We start from the raw sequence: 15,337 nt of genomic DNA, 5'->3' as shown, positions 1-15,337 counted from the left end.
ACCTCACGTGATTAATCCGGATATTTTTTGCTTCATTTGAAATCTGAATTCTGACAGTCCGAGCTTGTGGTATAAATACCAGTCTCCGTACCGGCCTCTCCTCCGCTCTACGCGCGGCCACGTCGTCGCCTTCCCTCTCTCTCGCTGTTGCTCCGCCGTCCTGCTCCCCCACAAGCCCTAGCTAGGGTTTCCAACGATTCTTTCGTCGCTTCCTCTCTTTGATCCAGTTCCGGTCGTTGCCGGGCGCCACCGCCATGGATGCGACTCGCAAGAGAGAGAAGCCGGATTCCGCCGACGGAAATGATGTTGATTCGAAGCGGAGAAAAGGTGATCAGCCTTCGCTTTCGCGCCTTCCATCTATTTGTTTACTCGCAGCGAAATGGTTAATAGATCGCATTTGGCGATGCCCTTTTCTTTTCTTTGAGTTCCGTCATCTAGGTTTCTTTTCACTCAATCCGTGTTTGCGTCGTCAAGGTTAGTCATATGATTAGGCAATCTGGCTTGCATTAGCTGTGCAAAGGCAATTTCCCCCTCTTTCGATCTTGGATTACATGCTCGTTTTAGTACTGCAGCGTGTGCTCACAAGAATAGGAAGACTTCAAATTGTTTCAATCTCGGCGTCTCTCGTCCTCTGTGATGGTCTATGTTGTCTCTCGAAGCTCCAAATTAACGCCCGTATTTAGGTTTTTTTTTCCCGTGAAGTTCTATGACGTTTCTTTTTGGTCAGTTGAGAAATTGACAAATCATGCGATTGTTACTTCTCAATAAAGTTCTAATTACATTCTTGCCATTTCATCGAATATGCACTTCTAATTCTTGAATTGTTTCCTCAAAATTTGGTTGTTAAAAGTTGATATGATGTATGTTTATTTTCACACTGTTTTTGTTCTTGAATGCTAATCCATAAATTGGTTGTTTGCTTCTTCTATTTCAGTTTGTAAAAGCATTTTGAATGCTGGTTTATGATGTTCAGTATTGTGTAGCAATTTTAAAGATTTAGAGGGACCTTACATTTCCTTACTAACCGTAGTTGCACTATTGATGTCACATGGATGATGACAGCCAGGGATTGATACAGTAACAAAACTTACTTGCATCGTGAATTTGATAGCTTAAATCTTAGCTGTAGATTCTTAATGTAGACACAGTAAGATTTGTATTCAAAGTTTGATAATTTAAAAATCTAGTATATATATACTTATGAATTATCTTGTTATATTCCTTCATTTTCCCTGCTAGTCTTTTTTCCTGTTCTACTTGTTTTCATTAGTAAAGGCATCATGTTTGATGAATAATGAGCTATCAAGAATAGATGTTCAGAATTTAACCAAGGAGACATAATTAATATTATACAGAAACGGACTCTTTCCAACCTGTTATAAGAAGCGAAGTGATGCCATGCACTAGGTTTTTCAGGTTCAAATCTCTTAACTTTTCCAAAATAAACATAATGTAGCAACTCTGTTTATGCAACTTTATATGACAATGGAAGTAAAACTCTCTTATTTTTTTTTTATTGTTTTAATGCCATTCCATTAGTCACACCTAAGATTGTGATACAGGATTATGTGCCCTAAGAAACTTAGTAGAAGAAAATGGTATTCATGAGAATATTTTGGTCATCTAAATTTTGAAGCAATGTAGATCCTCATCGCAACAAATAAGCAAATCAAGTACATGATTACTCTTCATAATATTTTCTACTTCTGTAATATGGATATACTTTTCTCTTTGCCATTACATGTTTAATTTCTACCTCAATTATAATAACTGGATTAATTCTAGACTTTTATAGAACATAAGACAAATAATGTCATGGCTATTTCTAGACAAAAATTTGACATTGTTACATTATCAAAATTATCATATTGCTGTTTGATGATTTTTACAAGTTCATACTTTTTATCACAAACAACTAAGCTAAAGATCTATACTTTCAAACAGTTTGTCTGCATTGTTCATGTGCTTTTAGCCACCAAGTTATAAGATTGCACTATTATCTACCTCAATTTAGTATTATCAGAAGGATTGGTTGGGATGATCTTTATTTGCCTATTCATCCAACAACTTATTTATTTCCTAGTTTTAGTATTCTTTCAAACAGAAAACATCTAATCCATTCTATAAATGAAACTAAGGAATAATTACTTCTATTCTATATATTTATTTTCTCAAATCGACCACAAATTTGATAAGCTTTCCTTAGGCACTACTTTCTACATATTCGTTTCTGTTTTTGACGAGCTTTCTTTAAGCACTACAAATCTTCTTTTTGTTTGGCGTTGCCGAAAATCTTATATGATATCCATGTTTTCCTTAATTAATTTACAGTCGATGTTATTCCAAATAGCTAGTTTCTTGCACTGAATTGCTACTTTGCAGCACTTCTGGTTGCCCATACGGAGAAGATTGTCAATATCTTCACTATTTTCCTGGCGGCCTTCAGGCGGTGCAACAGATGGCTGGCCGAAGCAATCCAGCACCAGTGCCTCCGGCGAGGAACCCATTTGCCCCTCCTCCACCCCTCCGCAACGCTGCTTTTGGCCCAGTCCTTAAGTTACGTATGTGCAATAAATACAACACGTCTGAAGGCTGCAAGTTTGGGGAGAGATGTTGCTTCGCCCACGGTCGACAAGAGCTTGGCAAGACCGTCACCTTCAAGATGAGCGTCGATGCATCCATCGTGGGCATCGTCATCGGCAAGGGTGGAGGGTACATATCTCGCCTGACAGGAGCAAGGCTATCAATACAGGACCATGAGTCGGATCTGAACCTCAAAAACATCCAGTTGGAGGGAACTGATGACAAGATCAACCTGGCTCGTGCGATGGTAAGAGATCTCATTAACAACATCACTGCCAGAACTACTCAACTGCTGCCAGTCAGGAATCCTGCTCCTGCAGCTAGGAGCAACTCCGAAGACCAAAATTTGTGATAATTTTAGGATTAAGGGTTTCTGCACCTATGGCGATCGTTGTCATTTCGCTCACGGGGAGAGCGAGCTGCAAAAGGGTCCTCCTTCATGACATTACCGAGTAATGAGTTTCGACTATCGTCTGCAATTTGGAGGAGCTGCCAGGAGATTGAAACCATTTTCGAGGCTTAGTGCCCAATCGTCCATACAATCAAAAACCTTTTATTTGACACTGTCACTGTGATCAATCAAGTTCAAGAATCGAGCAGATACGAGGCAAATCTAAGTCCTTATTAATTCTAGTATTGTAAACAGATTCGAGCAAATACGAGTCAAATCTAAGTGGAGATTGATCAACGGAGGTACGTCATTGCTTACGTCTATTTAATCATATTCTTTACAAATCAAATAATCTATTTTGACAGGTGGAGATACTGATTTTTACAGGACTCCGTATGGTAGTTAACGACAACGCATTTGTGAATATAGAGAGAGAATTAAAGTAGCCGTCGTTTTTTTCATCTTGTGCATCGAGTAAAAGGCGATGCGAACGCTTCGACGGCCTCTCGCATCGCCTTGGGCCGTCGATCGATCCTTATTCGTTTCTTCCTCGCTCGCCTCAAATTCGTTTTCCGTGCTTTGATTCATCCAGCAAGAGAGTTTTTCCCCAAATAAGAGGTTAGTTTGGATTCCTCTTTAGGTTTGATTCAACTCTAATCTGTGTCAGAAAAAGGGAGCCTTTGTTTTTCTCCTTCGATTTGGTTGTTTTGTCTCACGGATGAGCTCCAGGAGATCTGAAGTTGTTTTTTTTTTTTCGTTTCCTGTTTAGGTCAGCATGAGGGGAGGACGGGTTCTGGATCTCCTCCGCCGTGGTTTGCTGTCGCAAAAATCCAATTTTTGGGTAATTTCACAATCTTCCTTCTGCTTCTTCTTCTTCTTCTGTTGTTGTTATGTTTTTCTTTTAATAACAAAGGGAAATGAAAAGAGTGAACATAAGAGTTAGTTCATGCATTCATTAAAACATTGAGAGCCCAGCATACACTGAACCTGATGAGCAAACTACAAACTTCTCAAATGAAACTTCATTCTTCTGTTGATACATGACCAGAGTTGTTCAGCTCTCGTAATAGAGAAATGCCTGAATTCATAGGAGAATACTATGCAATTCTGTGTTTATTTAGAGGAAGGGAATCAAAAAATAAATATAGTTGTTAAGTGAAGAGAAATGAGCTGTCTTATTAAATTGCCTTTCTATTATATTCTTCTTGTTTATCTGGCCGGAATTGAAAGGGAAGAAATAATATCCTCAAGTTTTTTTTAATAAGTAAACTTATTTTCTTCTATTTTCATTTTTATTTTTTCAATTTCCTTCCATTTCTGCCCAATTCAAGCGGAAATAACATAGAGGAACTGGATGGAAACACAACAAAATGTGTGTGTGGTTGCATTTTACATGTTTATGGTTTTTGAATGATTGTTTCTTCTTCTTTTTTTAAACAACTTCAATGACTGACAGTACACTATTGTGTATGTCGCCCACTATATTGGTGAAATATGCGCTGTATTGCCATTTCAATTTTTGTAGTTGACTGTTGATGGACAAAGTTGTTCAAGGTCAATGGCTTCTGCAACTACTTGTGCTGTTTTATCTGAATTGCCACCGAAAGCTATAGATAACCTTCCATCTGATATGCTGGTTGATTCATTTGGGAGGTTCCATAACTACTTGAGGATCTCATTAACAGAGCGTTGCAATCTCCGATGCCAATATTGCATGCCAGCAGAAGGTGTCAAACTTACACCTAATGCTGAGCTCCTTTCTCATGATGAAATTATTCGACTTGCAAGCCTCTTTGTTACTTCTGGAGTGGATAAGATTAGGTTGACAGGAGGAGAACCTACAATTAGGAAAGATATAGAGGGCATATGTTCAAGTCTTTCCAACTTAAAAGGTCTAAGAACGCTTGCAATGACCACCAATGGGATAGTTCTTTCAAAGAAGCTCCCGAGATTGAAGGATTGTGGTCTTAATGCGATAAATATTAGTTTGGACACATTAGTTCCAGCTAAGTTCGAGTTCATGACTAGACGGAAGGGTCATCAGATGGTCATGGAATCCATAAATACTGCAGTTGAACTTGGATACAATCCTGTGAAGGTATCATTAAGATGTTTATAAAGAATCTTTCTCAATAGTTTTTCTTGTAAGTGTGCCTCTTTATGCATAATGAAATGGTCTCTGCTTGCTTTATCAGATAAATTGTGTTGTAATGCGTGGACTAAATGACGATGAGATTTGCGATTTTGTAGAGATGACAAGAGAGAAACCTATCAATGTTCGCTTTATTGAGTTCATGCCATTTGATGGGAATGTTTGGAATGTCAAAAAGCTTGTTCCTTATGCAGAAATGCTAGATACAGTGGTAAGGTACATTTCTGCCAGATGTTTATACCGCAAACTTATCTATGATACTCATGATAAATTCCTCCATGCAGAGACAGCGGTTTAAAAATGTAGAGAGGCATAAGGATCACCCTACTGATACAGCGAAAAATTTCAAGATCAAAGATTATTGTGGAACTGTCTCATTTATTACATCAATGACTGAACACTTTTGTGCTGGTTGCAATAGATTAAGACTCTTAGCAGATGGAAACTTCAAAGTGTGTCTCTTTGGTCCATCAGAGGTATGATATTTGTAACGGTTCTTCGCCTATTCATTTAGCTTTGACTTTTCAAATTGTTCTTTTATTCGTTTAGCTTGAACATTGCCTTGAATGTTGTTTGTAAGAATGTCTTCTACATCTGATAATTTTGATCTTCGACAAATTATTTATCAGGCCATATTGAAGAAAAGTGTAGTATGCATGTTAGAACAAGATGAAGATCTTCAAATGCAAATTCGTAATATGTTAAAAACATTGTCTCTGGTCATGCATCTTGGATAGCGTCTAGGTCTTCTAGGGTAAACACAAACAATTAATTTTCTTATTCAACAGTATTGTTTATGATCCAATACTTTGATGCCCTTTCATATAACCTGTATCAACAAGAAGTATCGTTTTGATTTAGGAATAAAAATGTTATCAATGAAAAGACCCTTCTTTACTACAAAAGATTCATGGAGGTAACATGTAAAGGCTTTCTAATGCGGTAAACTAGTTGACCAACTTCTGTCTTCACACACTTCGAACATTCAAATAGTAGGGTTGCCACTGTGTTCTAGCCTCCGCACACTGGATATTGACTAAATATCATCACTTTTTTGTAGGTAAGTTTGAGGGATCCATTGCGAGCTGGTGTTGATGACCTCGTGTTGAGGGAAATCATTGGAGCTGCAGTAAGTACAGTTCTTGGGCACATAAATTGTCTCAACTGAAAATTTCTCGAGAATAGCTTTTTTATCATGTTCTATTCCTCTCGATATTACTTGTGATTAAGATGCATCATGAACTTTCTATCGTTAAATCATCTTCAAACTGTGCTTATATCAACTATTTGGTTTGACTACAAAAATCTTATCCCTCAAATGAGCTATATAAAATCTTGGATAGATTGAATAGACCAAATAAGTCATACAGACCGTGCCTTATACTCATTTACTACTCTGTATGGAGAAAATTCTGCAATTCTTTTAGTGTTACTAAAACTATGCCACATTTACATTATCAGGTAAAGAGGAAGAAAGCTGCACATGCCGGGATGTTTGATCTCGCAAAAACAGCAAATAGGCCCATGATACATATCGGTGGTTGAAGCGATTACATTCTGATTACTTGTAGGCTGGTGATACATATCGACAGTTGAAGCCCTTACATTCTAACGTCAAAGAAGAATATACATATTTTAAACTGTATCATGTTAAGAATCAAATTTCTGAGTCTGTAATCTGTGTTTTTTTAAAACAAAAGTGTTTCTTGTTGAGATTGTGAATGCAGAGAAATAGTATAAAAACACAGGTTCCAAAAATATGATTCATGTTTGGCTTTGGTAGAACAGAATTGTTGTAAAGGGATTCTTTTTTTTCATTGCAGAAGTTTGGTAGGGAAGGTAGAGGTGTCCATTCAGTTGAATCAAATTATAAATTTATTTTAATTCAGTTTAATTTGATTTTTTTTGTAATTTAAACTGAATAATAATTAATTTTAAAGTTTTTGAAATTCTAAAATTTGAGTGGTATTGAAATAATTAACTTTTCTCATCTCAATTTAAAACAGGATTAAAAACAAATTTTTAAAACAATTTTGAACTAAAATAAAATGTAACAAATTTGAATTTTCAGTTTATCACGAGTCTCTAGACTCTTCCACGTAGAGAAAGGAAATAATTAATTGATTATTAGCCAAAAACACGTTCACTTTTGTGGGCCCCATCTAAGTTATTCAATAAGAAAGCGGGTTTACTTTAGAATTATTCTTCGTAGAAAAATTATTGTTATTCTTAAACTTTGTGAGAGGCCGAACAGGAATTGTTCTTCCCTTCCTCTTCTTCTCCCTCTTCCTCCTCCTCGATCGCTCTTCTTCTCCACGCGTTGCTTCAGGTAATCATCCTCATCGATCGCTTGGATCTCTCTCCCTCCTCTCCGTTTCTCTGACCTTAAATCGCGCATCCGTTTTGCCTCTGTTTTTCGCGGATTTCTTGGGGGTATATTTGGGCTTAGGGTTGCTCCATTTGTGTGGTTCCTGAGAGGATCTTCTTTTTCGTTCTTGTTGTTTTTCGTTTCTCGATGGGGTGACGTTAGATGATGTTGGCCATTTGCAGGTGATCCTTCGGAGTCGGATCGATGGTGTTATTCCGGAGTGTGGCGGCGCTCTCGAAGCTCCGGTCTCGTCTGGTGAGTTGCTTGTTGGAGACTTCGTCGATGTTATTTTTGCAATTGGTCGTTTTGTGATTTGGCCGTCGTAGTTGAATTTGTGCCCTTTTTTATCTTTGCTTCCAGGCACAGCAGTCGAGCTCATTGGGTTCGATACGATGGTTGCAAGTCCAGAGCGCGCCGGATCTTGTCAGTTTTTCTTTTCCTTTGGATTAATTTGGTGATTTGGCCCTGCTACTCGATTGTTAAGTGATTGTATGGGAATTTGATATGAGAGTTTTTTGCTCTTTCAAATTTTCTTTTGATGCACACTTTCATATGTGCTACAGAATGAATGAACAAGTTGATGCATGTAAAAGCCTTGTTTGGGTTTCCAATTCCATAATTTTGAGAAATTTTTCGTTTTTGTCAGAGATACGGGAATTAGATTTGTAATCGCTAAAATATTTGGAAATTCTAATCCCTTATCTGCATTACTTGTTTGCTCATATTGAGTCAATAATCAAATGCTCATGCTAGAAAGTACAAAACCAATTTAGTAAAACTTCATTTCCCTGTTCCTTTAAAGATTAGAATTGAGATTTAAATTCTTGGGAATTTATTTCTATCATTAAACTTGATTTTTTTTGTTTAGGAATTGTTCCACTAAAGTTAGGGTTTCTGCTTACCAGGTGAAGTAAGCTAATTTCTAGAATAACACTCAGCATCTTCACAAAACATGACCCTGACCGACAACCATGTCAAACCCTTTTAGTGAATTTTGGCTACTCCTGTCATGAATTGCATACAGTGAGAGAAGTAACTCATTAGCTTCATTAGCCTAACCACTTGTCTAAAATGCTGAAGTCAACTTAATGGTAACTCAACCATATATGTTTATGAATCCCTATGTTATCCCACAATTCCCCTTATGGGACAAAACTAGAGTGTCAAATCTCCCTCACTTAAAGGGTGCCATTAAGGATCCAAGTCCAACTCAGCCAGAATCAGCCCAACTTGGTAGCATGTGAGGACCAATGGTGGCTTTGCCATCCTTTCCAACATATTACCAAACCTAGGATTAAATATACTCTAATATCAATTGTCACAACCTACGTGTATGAGAGAATTCAATGATTTGTTGGGCTCCACCATTAACCTAAAATGCATAAGCACAAGTTAACAACAACACTTATCTAAGCTTATAAACTCCTTTTATTAACCCACCATTCGCCATGTGGGACAGTGTGACCAAATTAGAGTGAAACTTTCCTTGCTATTGACCCTTGCTGAATATTCCTGTTATTCCATGCATTTCCCATGTTCATTTTCATTTTGAGTACCATTGCAGTTTCACTTTTTTGTTTAGATTGGTTGGTAGTAAAGCACTTGTTTCGTTTATTTTGCTTGTAACATTTACTTCCTTTCTCTTCTTGTAAAATAATTTTTTCATTCTTCGATGATCTCTTTGCAGGATCTTCAGTCTCAGCTGAAAGAACTGATACCAGAGCAGCAGGTTTCTTATTTTCCCTTAAGTAGGAATTTTCTTGTATATATTTGATACGGTCAACATATTCTTATATCATTCTTCAACTTACAAATATAGGTTTTTTTTGTCTTATTATCTATCTTTTATAAATTGGTTGTTAGATATTTCTGTATGTCTTTTGTAGTTCAACTATTATGTCTATACTGTGTCCTAGCAAAGATTTGCTTCTACAGTTATTAAATATTGTAGAAAAATTTAGGGAAATAATCTGTTAGATTGTAAAAACATGATAATCATTTAATTCGAATCTCTTCAAATGAGTCAAGCATCTTCATATCACTATTTCTGCTTCTTATGGTTTAAATTCATAAATAAAACTGGACTTCCTCATATATATAAATGTTCCGATCAAGTAATAAATTAACTATACAGTTTTGAACTGATGGAAACATGAATTGAACAGCTACTGTTATTAGACATGGTTAGCATGCATGTGGAGCTTAAAGGTAAAAGGTTTACATGAAATAAATAACACATGCTATGAAAAATTTTGTTTGGAGAGTGTGGCTTCTAATGTTTTTGTAGAAATTCTATTCTCTATCTTCTCTCTTTCTCTCTTCCAGGAACGTTTGAAGAAGTTGAAATCAGAGCATGGGAAAGTTCAACTTGGAAATATAACAGCTGATATGGTATATATGTACTCTTGTAAACTCTATATAAATATTGCACCACAACAATTCGACAACGATGTCCTGTTTCCATGTTCATTTATTAATTACTAGATTAACTTCTACTTGGACAGGTTATTGGAGGAATGAGAGGAATGACAGGACTGCTATGGGAAACCTCATTACTTGATCCTGATGAGGTCCATTCTTTTTCTATAGAGAGTTATTTTAGAATTTTATTTTTAAACTCATAGGTTTCTTACTGACTATTTATTCCATGAGTATTTGTCTGAAGAATTACAACGGTCACTGAATTTTCAGGGAATAAGATTTAGAGGTCTTTCAATCCCTGAATGTCAAAAGTTACTGCCTGGTGCAAAAGATGGTGGGGAACCATTGCCTGAGGGTCTTCTATGGCTTCTTTTGACAGGAAAGGTGATAATATTGAGTTGTTTATCTCAGACATAATTTTATGATTTGTTTTCTTTGGTCACAGGTATGTAAGAGTGGTCATGGGATTGTTAAAGGCAGACAAAAATCAATTCATTTTTCCATTTTTTTCCCTTCAAAATTTCTAAATACTGCTAATGTTTATGAAGCCATTGGGTTTCTATATCTATTTTGGGTATAGATACTATATCACACCCTATGGTTGTTGCAATTAGATCCTCTATGCTTGCTACAGTCACATTGATAATCCTTTATTGAATAGATCTAGTAGTTGTGAAACTGAGGGAGCTTCTATATGATTTTGAAACTGTTTCATCTGCACGGGAAATAGTCATCTAGTTACCCTTGTATTGGTTTTTCCACCTCTACCTGACACTTTTGTTCCTATATCATATTGCTAATCTTAGAATGTCATGTTTTTTTGTCAACTTCAATTGCATAGCTGTAAGGACATAAGTCACAAGTCTTTTCAAAGTGGCTTGATGTATCCTGAGGGTGTTTTTTTTTGTTCTCTACTTTTATGCTTGTGCCTCACTTTATGGTCATTAATAATTCGTTATTTAGATGTGGTTGGCTTATCTATATTTGTTTTGATAAGAAGTGACTGGTGTCACCTCATTCTTTATGCTGAAAGCTTTTTCTTTAATTCAAGGTGCCTAACAAAGAACAAGCTGATGGCCTATCTGCAGAATTATGTAATCGTGCAAAAATTCCAGGTTTCTTTACTTATCCTTTTCTTGTTTCTTGCAGACGTAGTTTAGTTCACAGTAAGTCTTCAGAAAAGATTCACTTAATCTATAATCTGTTACATTGCAAGGCACAGTCTATCTCAGGAGATGTCTATGTTTGAATTGGGGGAAACTACAATGCATATACCTACTCTAGCAAAATGCATCGAAAATTTTAAGATCATCAAAATGTTTGAATTTGGAGGCGAAATGAAAATTTCCCTTCATATTATTATATATAGTTGTGAACTCAAATCCTCTTAGCAAAGCACAATATTGGTAGCATATGTGAGGGTTGGCATGATTACATTCAAATCCCCTTCATATTTATTTTGGATTTGCTGTCAAACTTAGCTTCCACCATGATACTTGGTGAATCTTATATGCTCATTACTGTTGTTTTCTGTCAATGAAGGGCTTCTTGAGTACTTGTCTAATATTTGTCTCATGATACTTATCTAAGTTATTTGAACTCTTGATGAAAATATTGAACTTCTTGCGACACTTTGGGTGTATAGCTTCCTTATCGAGCAATTATTTGGTGATGCAGGAGTCAAGATTGTATGCAAAATATTTACTGAAGCTTGTATTAGAACTTTGGTACTGAATCTTGTTTAATAACATTGTAGGCCATGTATTTAAGGCAATCGATGCTCTTCCTTTAGCTGCTCATCCAATGACACAGTTTGCAACTGGAGTTATGGCACTTCAGGTAATCAATCAACTGTTATCTTCATGTTTTTGCAAACAGGTCAAAGTTGTGATTTTGTAACTTCAAGTTTTCCATTCAATTAGGTAATAAGAATCCACTATGATATATCTAATATTAAATCTATATCCTCTCATTGCAATAGTCAAAATACTTCATCTTTCAGGAGTTAAAGATGTATTTCTTGTTGTAATAGGAGGTTGACTAAGACTACAAGTCAATTTAACTTGCTAATATTGAAATGGCTGATGTATGCCAAACTTATTCCAGCATTGATGTGGTATGCTCTATATAAGTCCATGTGGTCTTACATAAATAAGACGGTATTTGTTTGCACTTGAAAAGATAGGAAACATGGTGGACAGGTTTGTATTGGTTGAGGCCACTTATTGGGGTTTCAAGACATAAATCTAGTTAGTTGATTGAGTTGCAATAGTCTGCCTGATGGAGGGTGTGTCAAAGTCGTTTGGCAAGGTGTTTAAATGTGAAGCTCATCTGTAAGCTGTTCCACAGGGAGGTGTTCCATGCCATATACATCCAGTATAGCAAGCCGGATATAATTCCTGGTTATAGTGGGAAGATTATGATCTTCCCTTTTTTTCTTTCATTTACTCCCAATATTTTTGGGATGACTGGATCAAGAAGAAATTGGTGCAAATATCACCCTTTCACTTTCTCTCCATGTAAACAGAATATCTGTGCAATATTAGCTACTTTGCTCCCATTTTTCCATCATCCTACCTAATGAGAATTATCTTGGTATTTTGGCCAAGTTTCTTAAGATAATCAACTACAACATTTCAGGTTGATAGTGAATTTCAAAAGGCATATGAGAAAGGGATTCCCAAAGCCAAGTATGTTTTTGTTTTTTTTGTTTTAAAATTATTCAAGTGTATCAAATGACAAAAAGAAAAAATAATGTCTTATTATGTTAGGTTTTGGGAGCCTACATATGAAGATTCAATGAACTTGATTGCTCGCCTTCCAACAGTGGCTTCATATGTTTATAGAAGGCAAGTTTCTTCCTTTTTCCTTTTTTTTTTTCCCTTATATATGCTTACATTATTAATATTTTGGTGGTCTAGTAGCCTTTTACTTCATCAAAAAAAGGAATATCTGCAGATTCCCAAACTCTATGTGATTAGTGGTGAATAATCATTTAGTAATCAAAAGCCGTGAACTTGAGTTTCTCCAAATAATTAGACATCTCATTGCTTTTAAGAAGTTAGAACTGATAAAGTTTTCATATTAAGTAGTGCAATTGTTATATGTAAGATTGCAATTGTTGTATGTCAGATTGCTAAGCTTGTTGAGTATATAAGGATTTGATTTCACATGCTATCTTTTATAACAAGCTGCCTTAACTTTGATATTTTAGACAAATTAATTTCACTCTTCTAGATGTTAGACATATTATTGTTTTTTTAGGACTACTTATTAGTTAACTTCCTATAGATCTGTGTTTACATATTGATAGGTTTGTTGTGTTATATTATTCAGAATTTACAAGGATGGTGGAATCATACCTCCAGACAATTCTCTGGATTATGCGGCTAATTTTTCTCACATGCTTGGTTTTGATGATCCCAAAATGCTTGAGTTGATGAGACTTTATGTGACAATCCACAGGTGACTAATCTGTTTAATTGCTGTTGGTGTTTCTTGTGATTATTCTTTATATTAACGTTTTGTTTTATATAATTCTCAGTGATCATGAGGGTGGGAATGTTAGTGCTCACACTGCTCATCTGGTAAATGAGAACATTATTTATTATTTTTCTCTGATATCCAACACTAAAGATAATTGTTAACTTTGACATCTTGTCGGATTGTTATATCTAGAAGATCCTTTCCCTTACAAATCATTCTTAAACATTCAGGTGGGCAGTGCTCTTTCAGATCCGTACCTATCATTTGCAGCTGCATTGAATGGTTTAGCTGGACCACTTCATGGCTTAGCCAATCAGGTACTTATATTGTCTTCTTTATTATATACCATTTATTTCACTACAATATTTGAAGCACCAGAGTTTTTTTTTTACAAGCGAATGCTGAAAAACCATAGTCAATTGCCTTATGTTATTGTTATTAATCTGTCCAAGTAGTTGTTATCTGTTATGATTCTTATCATCTTGAAAAGAAGTCTGTGGCTTCACTTTTTCTTTTTTGTTATTGCGCAGGAAGTTCTTCTATGGATTGAATCTCTTGTAAAAGAGTGTGGAGAGGATATTACAACAGATCAATTGAAGGACTATGTTTGGAAAACCTTGAAAAGTGGCAAGGTACTATAATATTTGAGTGTGATGGATTGGAAAAGGCGCAAGTTTAGTTATCTCATTGCGAAAGGAAAATAATGCCTTGACCTTTTTTTATAATTTGTTTGATTTTGTCTTGGTTTGACGATTTAAATAATGTCTCTGTTCTGAATTTCAATTCCTACGCTACAGGTTGTTCCGGGATATGGCCATGGAGTGTTACGAAAGACAGATCCAAGATATACTTGCCAAAGAGAATTTGCTCTGAAGCATTTGCCAGATGATCCACTTTTTAAGCTGGTAAATCCGTGAAACTTTTCTGTCATTGATTTTGCTAGAAAAAAAGGATTGGAACTAAATTGAGCGATCTTCCTATGAAATTTCATTTGTAGGTTTCGAAATTGTATGAAGTTGTTCCTCCTATACTCACTGAGCTAGGCAAGGTAATGTTATAAGCATCTCATTGTTCATTCTTGATTATCAAGATTTTTTTTTAATGATTTTTGCTTGCAGGTCAAGAATCCATGGCCCAATGTTGATGCTCATAGCGGAGTCCTGCTGAAGTATTTTGGTTTATCAGAAGCACGGTAAGCTTTTGTCATAAGATTCATTACTTTGTAAGTTTCTGGTAAACATTATCGACAGCAGTCAAAATCAGTATCATTCAGTTGATTGGCAGTCTATATGCGCCTATTGAAATTAATTTTATTTTCGAGTTTAATAGTGAACAGTCAGAGGTGAAATGATAAAAGTTGAAATTTTGATGTCATTTTGAAATTTTGGGGCCTATTGTTAAGCTTTTTGATATTTGATATTTTCAGGTATTACACTGTTTTATTTGGTGTATCAAGAAGCATCGGTATAGGCTCTCAGGTGAGTCCAAACGATTATAAGACTTATGCACCATTTAAACCCCCTAAATATTTGGTGTTTATGTATGTAGCTCATATGGGACCGAGCTCTCGGATTACCACTCGAGAGGCCAAAGAGTGTGACGATGGACTGGCTCGAAAGCTACTGCAAGAAAGCTGCCTGAGTTCCATCTCGCATCACGTCAGGTCCAAAAAATTAATTCATACAATATGGCTTCTATTTAAAATAAATGCCCAGAGCATGATTTTGTTTAGTAGCATTATTTCGATCAGCATCGTTTCTAAAGTTATGTTGATTAATTTACCTGGTAACCTACTCGTTCAACCCACGCAACGATGGGTCCCTGAGCTACTTCGATCATTTTGGTTTTACTTCTAACACTATTTATGCATCATTTCTTGTAATAAGCATCACACTTGTGATCCAATGCCAAAATGTGCTCGTTTTTGCATCTCAAA

At 35.9% G+C, this 15,337-nt stretch overlaps 3 protein-coding genes across 3 annotated transcripts; all 3 read left to right on the top strand.

The window, feature by feature from the left end:
* Positions 1–254: 254 nt before the first annotated feature.
* LOC141816299 (zinc finger CCCH domain-containing protein 14-like) lies at positions 255–2,935 on the top strand. Its single transcript, XM_074704104.1, has 3 exons — positions 255–327; positions 1,356–1,416; positions 2,383–2,935. The coding sequence occupies exons 1-3, from the start codon at positions 255–257 to the stop codon at positions 2,933–2,935; spliced, it is 687 nt and encodes a 228-aa protein (XP_074560205.1).
* Positions 2,936–3,432: 497 nt separating this feature from the next.
* Positions 3,433–6,916, top strand: LOC141816303 (GTP 3',8-cyclase, mitochondrial-like). The gene is made up of 7 exons (XM_074704107.1): positions 3,433–3,592; positions 3,744–3,815; positions 4,500–5,072; positions 5,170–5,337; positions 5,411–5,602; positions 6,187–6,255; positions 6,588–6,916. The coding sequence occupies exons 2-7, from the start codon at positions 3,750–3,752 to the stop codon at positions 6,669–6,671; spliced, it is 1,152 nt and encodes a 383-aa protein (XP_074560208.1). The 5' UTR covers positions 3,433–3,592; positions 3,744–3,749; the 3' UTR covers positions 6,672–6,916.
* Positions 6,917–7,354: 438 nt separating this feature from the next.
* Positions 7,355–15,337, top strand: LOC141816306 (citrate synthase, mitochondrial-like). Its single transcript, XM_074704111.1, has 20 exons — positions 7,355–7,455; positions 7,677–7,749; positions 7,855–7,917; positions 9,182–9,223; positions 9,820–9,885; positions 9,999–10,064; positions 10,186–10,299; positions 10,967–11,030; positions 11,672–11,754; positions 12,556–12,605; positions 12,687–12,764; positions 13,252–13,380; positions 13,460–13,502; positions 13,632–13,718; positions 13,932–14,033; positions 14,199–14,306; positions 14,399–14,449; positions 14,520–14,593; positions 14,828–14,879; positions 14,950–15,337. Exons 2-20 carry the CDS (start codon positions 7,699–7,701, stop codon positions 15,040–15,042), a joined length of 1,416 nt encoding a protein of 471 aa, XP_074560212.1. The 5' UTR covers positions 7,355–7,455; positions 7,677–7,698; the 3' UTR covers positions 15,043–15,337.

Source organism: Curcuma longa, unplaced genomic scaffold (genome assembly GCF_044706935.1).
Source record: "Curcuma longa cultivar G26 ecotype Majalengka, Jawa Barat unplaced genomic scaffold, ITB_CL_G26_1.1 contig_16014, whole genome shotgun sequence".
NCBI lineage: Eukaryota > Viridiplantae > Streptophyta > Magnoliopsida > Zingiberales > Zingiberaceae > Curcuma > Curcuma longa.
The sequence above is the reverse complement of the archived record's forward strand: the minus strand, read 5'-3'. Positions and strand labels throughout refer to the sequence as shown.

Bases quoted from the DNA above. Each gene is read 5' to 3' on its own strand.
- LOC141816299 (XM_074704104.1), top strand. From the start codon at position 255: ATGGATGCGACTCGCAAGAGAGAGAAGCCGGATTCCGCCGACGGAAAT. The intron at 328-1,355 runs GTGATCAGCCTT...AATATTATACAG, and splicing joins TGATTCGAAGCGGAGAAAAG to AAACGGACTCTTTCCAACCT. The intron at 1,417-2,382 runs GTTCAAATCTCT...GCTACTTTGCAG, and splicing joins CCATGCACTAGGTTTTTCAG to CACTTCTGGTTGCCCATACG.
- LOC141816306 (XM_074704111.1), top strand. From the start codon at position 7,699: ATGGTGTTATTCCGGAGTGTGGCGGCGCTCTCGAAGCTCCGGTCTCGT. The intron at 10,300-10,966 runs GTGATAATATTG...CTTTAATTCAAG, and splicing joins GGCTTCTTTTGACAGGAAAG to GTGCCTAACAAAGAACAAGC. The intron at 14,034-14,198 runs GTACTATAATAT...CCTACGCTACAG, and splicing joins AAACCTTGAAAAGTGGCAAG to GTTGTTCCGGGATATGGCCA.
- LOC141816303 (XM_074704107.1), top strand. From the start codon at position 3,750: ATGAGGGGAGGACGGGTTCTGGATCTCCTCCGCCGTGGTTTGCTGTCG. The intron at 3,816-4,499 runs GTAATTTCACAA...CAATTTTTGTAG, and splicing joins CGCAAAAATCCAATTTTTGG to TTGACTGTTGATGGACAAAG. The intron at 5,073-5,169 runs GTATCATTAAGA...TTGCTTTATCAG, and splicing joins TTGGATACAATCCTGTGAAG to ATAAATTGTGTTGTAATGCG.